General features: G+C 38.5%; 2 protein-coding genes across 2 annotated transcripts; both read right to left on the bottom strand.

Moving 5' to 3' along the window:
• Positions 1 to 878: 878 nt before the first annotated feature.
• LOC142341314 (uncharacterized) lies at positions 879 to 2282 on the bottom strand. The gene has a single exon (XM_075392238.1). The coding sequence runs from the start codon at positions 2280 to 2282 to the stop codon at positions 879 to 881; it is 1404 nt and encodes a 467-aa protein (XP_075248353.1).
• Positions 2283 to 8862: 6580 nt separating this feature from the next.
• LOC142341315 (chondroitin sulfate N-acetylgalactosaminyltransferase 2-like) lies at positions 8863 to 14814 on the bottom strand. The gene is made up of 3 exons (XM_075392239.1): positions 14742 to 14814; positions 10064 to 10068; positions 8863 to 9549 (listed from the first exon to the last, which is right to left on the bottom strand). Exons 1-3 carry the CDS (start codon positions 14812 to 14814, stop codon positions 8977 to 8979), a joined length of 651 nt encoding a protein of 216 aa, XP_075248354.1. The 3' UTR covers positions 8863 to 8976.
• Positions 14815 to 15829: the final 1015 nt, after the last annotated feature.

Below are 15829 nucleotides of genomic sequence, written 5' to 3' on the forward strand. Positions count from 1 at the left end.
CATCCGTTTGGGTACTATGTCCCGCCATGTCTTTTTGTTTTCTGTTAGGCGGTCCAGTTCCGTCGGGTCTAATCCTGCTTCCCTCACCAAACGGCGCCTGTACTGCGGTGTGATCCTCGACTTCTTCCTGTTCCTGGGGGTGTTCTCTAATGCTGACAGCCAACCCAGTATCGCTTTCTTCGTTGGTCTGTCATTTGCCATTCGCATTACATGTCCGATGCGCTGGAGGCTCCTTAGTTCCACTTTCCAAGGTATGGACTTTACTCCTTACATCCTGCATGTTCTTCTCAACTCGTTGCATCGTTTTCAGTGGGGGCTCCTTGTTGTGATTCTATATATATATATATATATATATATATATATATATATATATATATATATATATATATATATATATCGATACCTCCTGTCGATTCACTGTTGAAGCTTCTTGATTTCTCACTTCTGCAAGGGTCTCGTGGCTACGTCGAAGAGAAGCCCGCTTTCTACACAGGTTTGGACTACCAGGGCTTGTTGTCGCTTGGTCATCTTACTGTTCACTAATTGAGGTCTCACCTTTGCCATTAGTTTTCCAGCTCTTTTGATTCTGTTCTGAACATCGACTTTGGGATCTAGCCAGCATCCAAGCATTCTTACGTTGGCTGAGTTATCATCTCCGAAGTTCACAACTTCTTCTTTTGCAACATTATTTCTCTCTTCAAAGGTTTCCATAATTCGCTTGATGCATGTGCTGCCTTGCTCGATCTCATCGGCCCTGCCATGAATGGTTGTATCGTCTGCAAAAAGAGACATGGAGAATGTTTCCAATTTTGCTTCCGAGTTGTACTTTCCAAACTGATTCTGGCTCGGTACCTTGTTCCCCTCAAGCCAGTGCCACTCTATGCCCACCTTCTTTCAGGATTTCTCTTCTGCGAGTCCGATAACCATTTGGTGAAAGACATTGAAGAGAACGGGCGAGGTGGGGCACAATTCTCTAAGCCCCCTCTCCGCGGTCCAACTGCATTAGTATATACATGCATTATACAGTATTCTGTTGTTTCGTTGAGGTCTCTAACACAATTCAGGAAGTTCCCTTTTAATCCATGCTTTTCCAAGAACTCCCAGAAAGCCGGCTTGAACACCCGCGGGTAGGGTTTTTCTAGATCGTGTAAGCGTCCTACCGAATCACCGCATTTCACGTTGCCCCCGGTTTCTGATCTCCTTTTCTTTACGAACGGCATGTCCTCCTGTATTCGAGTTATCACTTGCGTGGCGTCAGCTGTCGATCTGTTTGGTCTAAACCCGTTCTGATTCTGGTCCAGTACTTGGAATTTTTTGGTCCAAATGCGGAGACGTTTCCCGAGGATTCTTGCTATTATTCTATTCAGCATAGAAAGCAGACACACCCCTCGGTAATTTCCACATTCGTTTCTATCCCCCTTTTTGAACAGTGCAACTATTTGTCCGATCTTCACTGACTGTTCCCAGTGGGTCGCTTTTGTTGTGAACATCTCCTGTACTAGTTGGGTTACATTCAATTTTAATTCAGCTGTGGCCTCGCGGATGTAGCGGATCCGTAACTTATCTGCTCCGGGAGAGGTGTCATTGACTTCATCTATCGCTTTCAGTACTTCGGAGGTTGTCGGTTCCTGGTTCATTTCCTCTGCTGCAGTGCGAAAACGTACTTCGTGCCTCTTGTCCGGTGTAAGGTCTATCGCTTGCATCAGTTCACCTGGATCGATTTTGTACCTTCGTGCTGAAATTCTGGAAAAGTGTTCTCGGAATTTTTCGGAGGTTATCGTCGTTCCTTCAAGAGCTTTAATGCTGCGTGTTCCTAGCTGTCGGAGTAGGCTGTACATAGCTACGAAGTTACGTGCTCTGGCCACCGCTTCGTATCCCTCTAATTTCTCCTCCCACCATTCTCTTTCCAAGTGTTTCAGCTTCTTCTTCAGGGTCTTCCTTGCGTTGGTTAATTTACTCTTGAAGATGCGATGGGTGATGTTGTTCGTGGCCTCGTTTCTTGCCTGGATCCACTTATTGTTGTTTGCTCTTAGCTCCGCCAGCTCTTTCACTGCGCCGATTATCCACGGATTCTCCACTCGTTTACTTTGTTCACCGCAGACTTCCTTCGCTGCCCTGACAAGGATACTGGACACCTCATTCCAACTTCGCGTTGCCCCAATGTCATCATCCTCGATGATGGCAGCGGTTCTTTGCCTCAACTCTTCCGCTTTCTCTTTATGTCGTAGGGCTTCCCATTTGATGTTGGCTGTTGTCCGTCGCCCTTGTCTCCATTTTGTCATTTTTATCGAGATCCTTAGGATGAGTGGTTTGTGGTCCGAGTACGACATTTCTGTTATAGTCTTCATTCATCTCATGTGCTTTTGTCGCTGATCCGCTTGCATGAGAAATCCGTCGATTTCGAACCTTCTCATCAGATTCCTGTTGAACCACGTCCCCCTGTTGTTGTGTCCTGAGAATCCGTTTGCCCACTGGAGCTGTTGTTCCGAGCACCACTGGATTAAATCCATTCCTTGTTCATTCGTTGGTGGTGTGTCCAGTCCGTAGCTTCCTTGGCGGGCGGCGTTCCCTGATAACTGGCTATTGTGGTCTCCGCCAATTACGAGGATTGTGTCCCTGGGGCTCTTAGCGATGAGGTCCTCTACGTGATCCCTGTATTCCTCGATGGCTTCGTGCCCATGTGTACGGATGGGCTGGTACACAGCAATCAGGAATTTTTCCCTATCTGAATCCGGGTGGCGCGCTCCTTGAAGTCCATCCTCTGGTTTCCTCTTTTCCACTCGTCCAGGGCCGCCCCTCGGAGGTTGATACCACATCTCTGGGAGTGGATTATTACCGTGATTTCGCCTCCTTGCACCGTCCAGATCACTCCTTTTTGCTCGGCTCGTATTTCTGACACTAGAGTTATTTACCAACCCCTTTTTCCGATGTAGGATATCGCTCTCTTTAGTCTGGCTCTGTTGCGATGCGTTCTCGCATTGATACCCCTTGCAGGTTCTATGTAGCTATTGTCAGCATTTTAGCTGTCCCCCTTCTATTGCGGAGCTTTTGTTTCCTCCTGTCGTTCCGCTCCTCTTTCCTTTTAGGGGTTCGCTTTGTCCTTCCTCTGCAAGTCGGTCCAGGGTTTGGGTGGATCGTCTCTAGTTTCCTCGCGACTTTTGTTGCTCGATGTTGTCCATTGGAGATGTCGGGTCCGGGAGGGCCCTCGCCGTTGTGGGATTTGAAGAGGTTTTGTGGTCGGCTAGTCCACTCCCCCTCTGGTGGCATCCGGGAGGTTGTGTTCTGTCCCCTTGCGGGAGGCAGAGCATTCCTTTTCCGGTGCCCTTGTGTGTTCTTTGACGCACAGGATTTGACTCCGTGCGCTGCCCACTTGCGCCAACTTGGAGGCGACACACTCGGCAAGCAACACATATATCCTAAACTTTCTCCAAGCGTGTCGTCTCCTTCATTTTGCAGTGTTTTTGAAATAACACTAAGAAGTAATTTTTATAACTTTCTATTTATGAAAGTTTTTTTACTGCAATTTTTCATAGATGCCATACAAGGAAGTCGAACTTTAAAAGTTTCTTGATTTATTGATTGAGTGTCCAGGCATTTCTATATGTTAATGGCAAGGAAATATATACAAAGCTCTGAGACGCAGTGAGGGACGATAAGTACTAAGTCAAACAGGGGGTGGCTTTCTTTATAGAAATATGGAATTTTTTCATGAAAAGAAAAAATTTAATTGAAACATTTTATAAAACGGGCCTCGACAACACTTTGAAAGGTCAAAATTTCGAAATTATTATTACAAATGATCTATTCCAGGATAAAAAGTAGCTGTTTCAGCATATATCTGTTTAAGTAAACCGAAATTTGAAACTCTCTTCCGCCAAAAATGTTTCAATTAACCGAAACCTTGGCGAATTCTTTTATTGTTTTCTCAAGACCTAATTAATTTCCCAATCTAAAAAGCCATAATAATGGAAAATAGTATGTTGTAATTTCTTTTACACCACAAATAGTAGGCGGGGGGCTCTTGTTCAATCGGTTTGCCAATTAAGTTTTCTTTGATTTCTGTCAGAATGGCACGCTCCCTGGTCGAATCCTGAAGGCTCAAAATAGCTTTAAAATGTAGTCGTTTTAAATATTTTCTCCGGTAAAAACATTGCAGCAGATTTTTTGCGGTGAACTTTTGTAAGATATCCGGTTTTCAGCGGTAAAATTTTAATTTCACCGCTTCCTTCTTGTAGCGCTGAATTATTATTTTTACCTCTTACTCGGTCAAAAAAAGAATTTCACCACTAAAAAAACCAATACTAAAAAAAATTGGATTCCAAAAAGTTGAAGGAATCTAATTTTATTTAAAAGAGAAATCTAGGAAGTAAGTGACAGATGGAGCATAGAAAGAAGAGGTAGCTAGCTTGCAAGAGGTGAGAGGTTAAAATCAGGGAATTGTAGTTGATTTTGTTAAGAAATCCAATGAATGAGGTGAAAACAAAAATTTCGACTCTATAAAAGGCAAATCTTACAAAAATTGACCGCTAAAAACCGTAAATCTTTCAAAAAATTATCGCTCTCTACCCTTTCATCGTTAAAAAGATGCGGGTGTTTGCTTCTAAAAATAATCTTTTCACCGCTATTCACCCCAAATACTACGCTATTTTTTCGACAAATCGCTACCCGGGTTGTTCAATCGAATGCGGAACATAGTGACAAGTGGGAGTATACATACTTTGTATACATACTTAGCCTAATTGTTGTGATAAACTTATTAAATAGTTTCAGAGACGGAGATATCGGAAATGCCCTCTTCCATTGTAATTGAGACCCCTGAAATTGAAACTCCTGAAATTGAAACGCATGAAACAACTGATCCACGGCCAACTTTCCCGGCGCAAATGTCAACGCCACGACCAACAGCAATTAGTGAGAAGAGAACCGCAGTTGTGCTAAGTCCCCTAACTATTGCTTGCGAAAACAACGAGGAAATGGTTAAAGTTATCAAAGCTACAATACAAAAGACCGTGGAATCTACTATCAAGATGTCTCTGGAAAATTCAATGCCAATTTTTATTGCAAAAATTCAGGATGAAGTCCAAAAAACCAGGGTGACTGCAATCGACAACGCTCCTGCAAATATGAAGAGAGAGCTACATGACGAGCTGGTGCAAAAAATTAATAGCGCGGTTAACGAAACTGACCTCGAATCCATGGCCCATTCTGAAGAGTTGGAACAGTTCAACAGAGGAGAAAAATTGCGCATCAGTGGTATCCCTGAAGCCACGTATTTTGACCAGAATGGAACAACTTGCCCTGAGACATCTCAGGCTAGCGTCCATAAAGTATAAAGTCGTCAAACTTGGAAGATTTCTTGAAAGCGAAATAAATGAGCCAGATATCTCAATTGCACATAGACTCCCGACAAAGAAACCTGGCCATAGACAGTTGATTGTGCGATTCTCGAGGCGTATTACAAAAAACAATATCCTTCAAAACAAGAAAATTCTAGCTAAAGCAACAGAGACGAAAGACGCTAAAATTTACGAAGACTTGAAGGCCCCATGTTTGCGGTTCTTTAACATGATGAAATCTGATCAGAGCATTGAGTCACTGCGAACCAAAGAAGGCAACATCTTCTTTACATGGAAGAACAACAAAAAGATGGAGAAGATAAGCAATCTCTTTGATGGTGGCCATCTTATCAACAATTACTTCAACGACGTTTTGAGTTATTTTTCTCAGCAATATTGCTTTAAAAACAGTGATACCTCAAATGAAACCTAAAAAAGTCAACTCGGTGCTCAATCATGAATATGAATTATTTCGCGTGCTACACTTTAATATTCGCCTTAGTGCCATTATGATGCGTAGTTTTGGTTTCTAAGTTCTTTAAAAGTCAAACCAACTGTTATAGCTTTAATTAAAACTTGGATGAATGACCTGGACCACATAGACTCAATATCGTTTCCAGGCTTCAGCAAATTAATAACTCAAAGTCGAAGAACCACAGGAGGATGTATATGACTATTTGATTCAGAATGCGCTTTGAATGTTACAGAGGACTCTGCTGGAGAGTCAATGGAAACCCTTAAAGTGTCTATCACCTATAACAATAACAAATTCGGCATTCTGATTATCTATCGGCCTCCTAACTCAAAGGCTGCCAATTTCGTTGAGGAGTTCGACTCATTAAAGGAATCGGTAGCTGGCAGTAATCGTGATTGGACTGTCGTGGCTGAATTTAACATTGACATACTTCAATCATCTGCTCTTTCAAAAGGTTATTTGAATGTAATTAGCAGCCATAATTTCCAGCAAGTCATTCAAAATCCAACTAGAGTTACCAAAAACTCTTCTTCTTTGCTCAATCACATCTCAACGGATATCCAATTTTCAAAAAAAAAATTTGGAATAATCGAGTCCTCTATAACAGATCATTTCCCTGTCTTCGTTGACCTTGTTGACAATAGTAAAAAGCATCAAACCTCCTTCTAATATAGAAAATTATCGGATATTGAAAAAAATCGGAACCATTTTCGAGAATTTGTTTGTGAGCATATTGATAACCTAGACAGAGTAAACTTTGAATCGATAACGTGCATTATACATAATTTGGTAAACCTTTTGCTCACCGGCAACTTTTCAAGAGAAAATCTGACCAGTCAAGCACATGGATAACTATTTCACTTAAAAACCTGATGTCGAAGCGCAACCGTATTCGGAAGCAAGTTGCTCACTATCCAACTTCAAGATTTCTAGCAGAAAAGTACAAGTCATTTAGCAACTTGTTTATAAGATCAATTCGATCTGCAAAGAGAAAATATTATGCAACTTAAATGGAAATTAGTATGGAAAACCCCAAGACATTTTTCGATACATTGAACTTGGTTATTGGCAAAACCATAAAGCCGTCAATACCAACTGAGATTTCCGTCAATGGAATTTTTGTTGAAAATGATCCTGATATCGCTTCAATATTCAACGAGTTTTTCGCTGGCATTGGTCCGCAGCTCTTGAATGCTATTGATCACCTCGAACCTGTTTCTCTCGATGATATTGATTTTTCAATGGCATTCAAACCTCTGTCGAAGTGGAAGAAATAATAATTTGTTTGCGAGCAAATACCTCCTCTGGTGTTGATGACATACTCCATGTGGTGACTAAAATACTAGGAAATGTAATCAGTGGTCCGCTGGAGAATTTAATAAATGAACATATTCGCTCGGGAACTTTTCCCACAGAGTTCAAATGTGCAAAGAAAGTGCCGCTACACAAAAATTGAGGCAAAGATAATCCTAACAATTATTGGCCATTTTCTTTGCTTCCATCTATAAGCTAAAGTTTCGAGCGCGTTTTATACAATCAACTGTTAGACTACTTTACATGCGTTAACTTGTACTTTTGTAATCAGTTCGGGTTTAGGCCTAAAAAGTCGACTGTTGATGCGTTAGTTCATATTACCAAAACTGTTAGACATAATTTGACACACGGTTATAAGCTTCCAGTTGCCATTTTTCTTGACTTAAGGAAAGCATTTGACACGGTTGATCATTCTATACTAATTAAAAAATTAGATTCATATGGATTTCGCGGTTATCTTCTATTTCTGTCTGTCTAGTTATTTAGAAAAGAGGTTGCAAATTGTTAAGGTGAGGTCCAGTATCTCTGCATCTCTTCCACTTAATTGTGGAGTGCCTCAGGGTTCTGTTCTTGGACCTCTTCTTTTTTCATCTTCATCAATGATTCGCATCACGTCTGTCAAAATTCTAAAGTATTCCATTTTGCTGATGATACTTCCGTTTTGTTTGACATGCGGAATAATGACGCCAACAGTGTAAATTGTGAACTTCACATTATCTCTGAATGGATGAATTCGAACAAACTTATTTTAAACCAGAACAAGACGGAAGTCATGTTATTTAAAAACCATTCCGATTGTTTCCTCAACTCTGAAGCTCTGCTTTCATTATCGAGTGTGAAATATTTAGGAGTCATAGTTGATAAAAAATCTGAAGTATAAGTCTCATATTTACAGTTTATAGTGCTCTATATCCCGGTTGGTTGGTTTGACTTATTCGATGCGTAAGTTTCTAAATAAATAAGACTTGCTAAAATTATACAATGTATACGTCAAGCCTAAAATGCAGTACGGAATTTTGGTGCACGGTTGTACTTCAGAATCGGAACGGAATGTGCTGAAGCGTTTGCAAATTAAAATTTATACGAAGTATTTGTTTTCTGCGCAATTTCGATCGTGCTGATCATCTTTTCGAATTGCATAGAATCTTGGCTATTGATAAACTGAATATATATAATTTGCTTAAATTTGCTTTAAGATTGTACAATAATCTTCTTGACGATGAATATTTAAACAATCTCATTTGCCATTGTCAATTTTCCAGGAATTTACGCTCGTAAAACGTTCACATAGAAGATCAGTTATCCAAGCTATCTATTGCTTATAGGGGTGCCAAACTTTTGAACTCCATTCATCAGTTGGGCTTATATGATTTGAATTTTCCTGTGACAATCAAATACAACTTTTGTTCATTACTTCAGAGACAATATCCTATTATACGACAATAAAATCATTGATATTGTTTTTGCATAGTTTTGCTTTTTATAATTAGTTCCTTGCATATCCTGCCTAGAGGCAAACCATCTCCGTTGGTCAGTCAATGATTGTTTTAGCCCTGTCTACCTTCAGGTAGATTCCTGGGGCTAATCGAGTGCATACTGCTGTAAGGAGGGGCAGGAATATGCAAGAATATCCTCTGTCTCTCTCATATCTAGTTGAGTCAAAAATCTCTTTGTTCTCTATTCGGGCGGTACCAAAAAGCTTGAACTTGCTTATTTACCGTCCACCTTGGTGCTTTTTATTCAATTGATTTATTAAAATAAAATTGTTATTTTTATAGCATTGACGAAATTAAATTATTATTACTATAAAACAGCTATTTGCCAAGTAATGGTTGTTTTCTTAGTTTATACTCAGAAAAATTTTCTGTTTGTGGACATTGCCTGTTCACAATTGTTTATGCCAGTAATCCAATAATGCCATGCAGCCGTATTCTCTTTGTCTGCTTGCGAACAGTGTTTTGGGTGCCATTTGTGATACAATCCGGGATCTCTTCCTCTAAAAATGGCAAGGCCGCTTTTCAGCGCTTTGCGCGCAAAATTGGTGTCTTCTCTACCCCAGCTAAAAAACTCGTCAAGTTTTCCCAATTGGTTGAAATCTGTATCTGTAATGCAAAACATCCCATATCCATATTTTTGCCACCGACCCTTCGAATTATCGTGGAACGTAAAATCGTTTTCAAGCTTGTAGTTCAAATTCTTTTGAGAATTTTGCTCTCGTGGTCTGTTTTGACTCCATAAAATGGGGAAATAGATACTTTTAGATAGCAAGGTGAATGATTTGCATCTTTGTAAGAAAGTACGAGTTGAGAATACGTCGACATCTGTGAAATACAGTTTGACATTAGGTCCGAAAAGTTTGGTGGCTTTGGCGGCCCCTGTGTTGATCAGACGTCCGCGAGAAAACTGTTCAGAATTGTCAAGTCCCTGAATCAAAACGAATTTATACATTGTTTTAGATTTATTCTGTCTCAAAAGGAACCATGCTGGTATATACTTTTTTAAAATTCAGAGCATACGAAAGCGGTATTTTTTTCATACAATAATAAACGAAGGCTGACCCATAGCGTTCGTGCTGCATAATGGCTCAAGATTTGAATCGGGGAGTTATAGCCCCAACCGGGGGGATAGAATAGATCCCTTGTTTTTGCCGCATACTTCGTTTCCTAGAGCTCTTATCAAAGTTCAGAAACCTTCAACGATTAAATTTTGCTCTTTTTAGTTAGAATAAGTTATTGCTTGAAATGATTTTTCTGAGGCGCAAATATCCCTAAAAATGTCAATTAGTATTTGATCAATTTTACTCAGTAAAAATAGCAGCAGGTAGAACCTGCCCAAACCCACGTGGTAAGTAACTCTTCAGTGACTTTCAACCTAACTTCCTTAGTTTTGCCTTACCTGAACTTAAAATTTCAGGGAGTTTTGCCTTACCTGAACTCACCTTCCCTGAAAAATACCTGAAACATTAAGGTGGAACCACCTGAATTTTTACCTGAACATACCAAAAATTTACCTGAAAGACACACCTGAACAGTTAAAGTAAAACTACCGGAACTTACTTTTAAAACTTGCAGAAATTACCCTAAAAACTAAGGTAAAAATACCTGAAAAATACCCTGAATTTACCTTAATTTCAAATTGAACTTTTAGGGTAAATAATTTTAGTTAAATTAAATTTACCTGAAAAATTAGAGGTGTTTTTGAGCTAAGTTAAAGTTTGTTCAGGTAAAAGTTCAGGTAGCGCCCTCTAAATTTTTCGGGTGAATTTTAGGTAAAAACTAACAAAAATAAAGTAATTTTAGGGTGATTTAGCTTGCCTTAAGGAAAATTTCATCAGTTAGAGCAAAACTACCTGAACCGGTTTAGGTAAAATTTTTACTAAATTACCTGAAAAATTAAAGAAATTCCGTTGTACAAAGGAGAATGAGGAAAAAGTCTTGGCGTAATCATGAGAACCTTTAGCTTCTTTGACTACTAGAAAGGGTGCATTCTTGAGGCCCTCAAAGGAGCCGCACTTAAACAGAAGGCAATCTAGACGTCGAAAAAAAGAAGGAGTCTTAAAAACGCTCAGACGAAAGCCGAGAAAGGAGCAAGAAAAGAGGAACGAGGAATGCGCCACAACAAAAAACGGCGCGAAAAAAAGGGGTGAGCTAGGCACCACAAACAAAAATTGCAGGGGAATGTCTTAGCGTGTTCGTGAGAGTCTTGCTGACTCAAAAGGGTGCATTACTGAGGCGCACGAAAGAGCCGCACATAGTTTATTGCGTTTTTTATAAAAGATTTAAGAAAGAGCTGCATCTTAACAGATAATAAATGCATTTCACACATTTAATCTTAAAAAACATTATTATGTCGCTTAGAAAAACGTAAGATTATCTTTTCTACGTCTTTTAGGCGTATGGCCCCGCCTAATCTACAACTGCAAATTGGTTTCCAATGTATTTTAACCATATTCAACGTTTAATGTGACCGAAGTCAGTGAAAGGTCTTAATTCAAGAGAGAAAAATCTTGTGATTATTTTATTTCAAACTGAAAGTCACTGGAGGCTTTTTGAACTTTTATAGTGCTAATCAAGCTATTCACAATTTATTGTGGAAAGAATGAGCCGTTAAAACTATCATTCAACTTTTTTTGTGCAACCAGTCTTTCAACTATGATATCGATCGTAAAGTGGATATGAAACTCTGTGTTTGAGCTCGAGAGAAAATTATTGATATTAGGAAAATTATTGAACACAATTTTTTTATCCACGTGTTACCATCATTAGGAGTGCCTTTCTGCTCCAGAAAGGCTTTTAAAAGATGGGAAGGCTGACAAATTTGACCAATTGTGATTTTTATTTTGAACATAAACTTCAGGTATTTGGATCAAGTTTTTTGAATCTTCTTCTTCATCTCTTCATACTTGAAAAGGAATATCGGGGACCTATTTGTTTTTGCTATGCAGGCCTAAGTTTTCGGATAATATTACTGCAGAACGTTACAAAAGAAAGTTAAATTAGTTCAAGATAAATTTACCTTAATAAAGTTCAGGTAAGTTAATACTTCAATTCAAGTTAAGGTGAATTAAAGTAAACTTTACCTTATCAGCGGTTACCCTTAACTCCGTTCAGGTAATTTTACTTAAACTATATTTAGTGTGTATCTGTATTTTATAATACTTCAGTTATAACCCAGCTAGAAATCGACTCGTGGCAAATAAACAGTTGTTCTTGGTTTACTTTTTGGCTTCACCAGTATTGCCTACCAAAAATTTAAATTTACTCGGGAGATCGATTTTTAATTTTTATAAAAAAATTTCTTCGGATTTCTATTAAAGACCCATGCTACGCTATAATTACGTAAATATTTCTGAGAATGTACTTGACTGACCTTCTGTCCAAATTAGACCTGGAATCGAATCATGATCAAGCCGTTATTATATTCTTACAGCTGAATTGTCGTAATGCTTAACTAAGAATGTCGCCTTGTTTATTAAAGAATTATACCACTTTGGTTTTTTTCGTTTTTTGTTTGTTGTGTAAGTAAAATTTAGATGCCAACTCAGAGTGACACGCGTCAATTGGTTGGGCAACCAATTATTTTCATGCTACTCGTCTTTTTTCTCTTGTGTGTATGGAAATCTTGAAACAATTTGAGAATATACTCCTTGTTACTTTCAATACATTGGATTAGCTAATTGCAATATGGTAAAACTTGAGTCGCAAAAAGGCCCGGATTTGAGTCTTAGAGCTTTTCAGCGCAGAACCAGGACTTTTCAATATAAAAACTTAATCCAGTTCTGAAACAATGCATCTACAGAAAATTTTAATTTTCTTAATGTGCAGTTTTTTTTCATTATGATTATATTGAGGGCACTGAATTCGCCCAGGCTAAGTTTATCTTGTATAGTCTGATATTGGCCATAGGATGAGTAACTTAAAAATCCAGGAGGGGTTTCAGCCAGAATAAGATACAAACTCAGCTTGCTCGGTAATGAGATTTTGGTCGGTATCCTTGCAAAGAGGGGGCACTTGATAGGCGATTTGTCGATAAAAATTGATTGAAGTCACACTCATCATATTAGTCGATGGAGAATTTTTCTCCAAATTTCTTTGGAAAGAGTGACTGTCAATAGTAATCCACTAAAGAAGTGAAAACTTCTAATGGGTCTCTCAAAATCAGGAACACAAAACGCCATGATCAGTAAAAAAAGAAGTCAATTCTAAGCAAAAAAAAATCTTAACCTCTCGATGATGAAAACACTAAGGCTGTCCAACCAAATTGTTTCATGCCAGACATCAGCTTAAGAAAAATTCTTAATCTGTTTTCCAAGTAGTCCCGTGCACATTTTTGGAATGTTTTTTAAAAAAAATTTTTCGCAAAAAGAAGTGGCGAGATTATACATTACGATGCAGAGGTATACCCCAAAAATTCCGCCATAGTAAATTGGCTCGACAATTAGTTACATACAATGAACGAAATTAGATGACATCCTTTGGATCTTACTTTTCGCAAAAGGAGTTGCGCCAATTTTGCGAAATAAAAGAACATTGGGTGCGAAAAGTAGGTAACAAATCTTGTAGTACGTTTCCGGTCAATTCAGGTATCTATTATTCGCATTCAAAGTGTCTCTAATCCGCAATTGAGGCTAATTAAATGCGCGCATTTTGAGCATGCAAAAGTGGTTTTAATACTTTGCAAAAGAACATTCGGAACGAAAAGTTGGTTACAAGTCTTGCAGCACGTTTCCGCTCAATTTAGGTATCTATTATTCCCATTAAAAGTATCTCTAATCCGCAATCGAGCCTATTTAAATGCGCGCATTTTGAGCATGCAAAAGTGGTTTAATATTTACTAAACAATTTAGATTTTATTGAAGCTTTTTGAAGCTTTAAATGGATTTAAATAACCCCAAGTAATAAAGACAAAGTAATTCCCCGGACTGATTCAGCCTCTGGTAATCTGGTCACTTGTTCGCCAAACATAACATGAAATGGTCACACAAAACCAATCCAACTTCAATGACTCTATTGACAGGGAATGACAATTCTGTAATCAGTAATTCTGTATCAAAAAAACTACCAAAATGGCTTAATGTCTTAATGCCTAATGTCTTAATGTCTACTGCCATAGATTGTGTATATATGAATTTATTATTTGTGTGATTTATTTATAGAGAGGAGAGAGAGAAAGAGAGAGAGATAGGGAGGGAGAGAGATAGGGAGGGGGATGGAGGGAGAGAGAGAGTGCGCGCAGAATGGAAGGAATTTCGGAAAAAAAAATCGACAAACTCCAACTTCAACGAGTGTATTTTTCACTTTTAACAGCAGGCACTGTGTCTAAACTAATAGTAAATATAGCTCAGCAAATTCTTCAGAGGAAAATAATTTTAGAGGAAAACAGAGGGAGAGAGAACAAAATGGAGGGATTTTTCGGAAAAAAATAAAATTCGACAAAACTCCGACTTCAACGGGAATTTTTCTTTTTTGACACGGATGCAGTGTGTCTAAACTAATATCAAAAAAATCTCAACAAACTCTTCAGAGGAAAATAATTTTAGAGGAAAACAGAGAGAGAGAGAGAGAACAAAATGGAGGGATTTTTCGGAAAACAATAAAATTCGACAAAACTCCAACTTCAACGGAGGAATTTTTCACTTTTAACATGGATGCAGTGTGTCTAAACTAATAGTAAATATAGCTCAGCAAACTCTTCAGAGAAAAAAAATTTTAGAGGAAGACAGAGAGAGAGAACAATATGGAGTGTTTTTTCGGAAAAAAAACAAAATTTGGCAAAACTCCGACTTCAACAGGAAGTTTTCTTTTTTGAAACGGATGCAGTGTGTCTAAAATAATAGAAAAATAGAGGAAAAAAATTTTAGAGGAAGAGAGAGAGAGAGAGAGAGAAAGAGAGATAACAAAATGGAGGGATTTTTCAGAAAAAAATAAATAGGCTTGTAAACTTTTAAATAGACCCAAAAACGAAATTGTCGTTTCGCCATTACTTTGGTAAAGATCAAATTTGAGGCAAATTTTGACAGTAATGTGAGAGGGGGTCTGCAGGGGTACCTTGTTTTTATGGACCTTGTGTTTAATCGTCTCCCTCTCCCACCTACTCAACCACCCGCACCTACAAACCTGTAAAGGGACGCTTTAAAAGTGAGAATGACTCACAATCATGTCTTTCGGGTTCCCTTAAATGACACGACATTGCCTCATTTTTCAAACGCCTACGGTACCAATTCACATGGAAATTGGGTTTTCACAACTTGCGGGGCTTTCGTATTTGTGAGCAAACTAATCCCAACATAAAGGGGTTCGTTGATAAGGTAATAATACTCTATGAATCTGTAAATGGACGCAACCTGTAAAAAAGTCCAAATATAATAGACATCTGTAAATGGCGGCATAAAGAGTTAACTACAACAGACGCAGAATTGAGGGATTTTCCGGAGAAAAGTCGATGTTTGTTACTGACAACTGAAAACCCGTAATTAGACGCAAAAATATTGAGTACTGTAATTAACAACTTCATTGGAAAGAACTCATTAAAATTGAACAATTTTAATTGAAAGGCACTTGTTAAATCAAATTTAGCAAGAAAAAAGCGGTAATCAATTCATAGTTGATTTTTACCGAAATTTACCTCTGTGCAATCTTACATTGTTAATGGACAATCAACAGGCGTTAAGAAGCTCCTACAGGAAAAACCTGCGTTTTATAGACGGAAAATTTTACCTAAATGCATGGTTTATTGATGAAATAGCCAATTCAATCATAGAGCATAATAAAAGAAAAAAGTTATCTGCAGCAAAAACAATTCTAAATGGCTCCAAGTTAAGAATTGAGGACCTCTTGAGGACAGCCGATATTAATAAAAAGCAACATATTTTTGTTGCCATTGGTTTAATGCACATTCTAATTGTTGGGGGCATGCCTGGCTTATCTTGGACATCTTGCAGACGGAGTTTTGTGTCTTTATTGTCCGGGCATCAACTGATTCCAGACTTCCACCCATCTGCAAGTTGTCAGCTTTTTCCTCTCATTTCAGCATTAGAAACAACTGCACTGCAACCACTTTCTGTTTCTGCCAATACAACTCAAGAACCATTGAACGAACCTAATAGAGTTGTAAGCAATCCATTTTTCCTTAAACGTCATGCTTCAACGCAAACAAAAGCTCAATCATCTACCCAGCCGCCCATGAGATCGTGCATGAATAGAAT

The sequence above is a fragment of the Convolutriloba macropyga genome, chromosome 6 (assembly GCF_964194025.1).
Source record: "Convolutriloba macropyga chromosome 6, txConMacr16.3, whole genome shotgun sequence".
NCBI classification, from domain to species: domain Eukaryota; kingdom Metazoa; phylum Xenacoelomorpha; order Acoela; family Convolutidae; genus Convolutriloba; species Convolutriloba macropyga.

Bases quoted from the DNA above. Each gene is read 5' to 3' on its own strand.
- LOC142341314 (XM_075392238.1), bottom strand. From the start codon at position 2,282: ATGACAAAATGGAGACAAGGGCGACGGACAACAGCCAACATCAAATGG.
- LOC142341315 (XM_075392239.1), bottom strand. From the start codon at position 14,814: ATGTCGTGTCATTTAAGGGAACCCGAAAGACATGATTGTGAGTCATTC.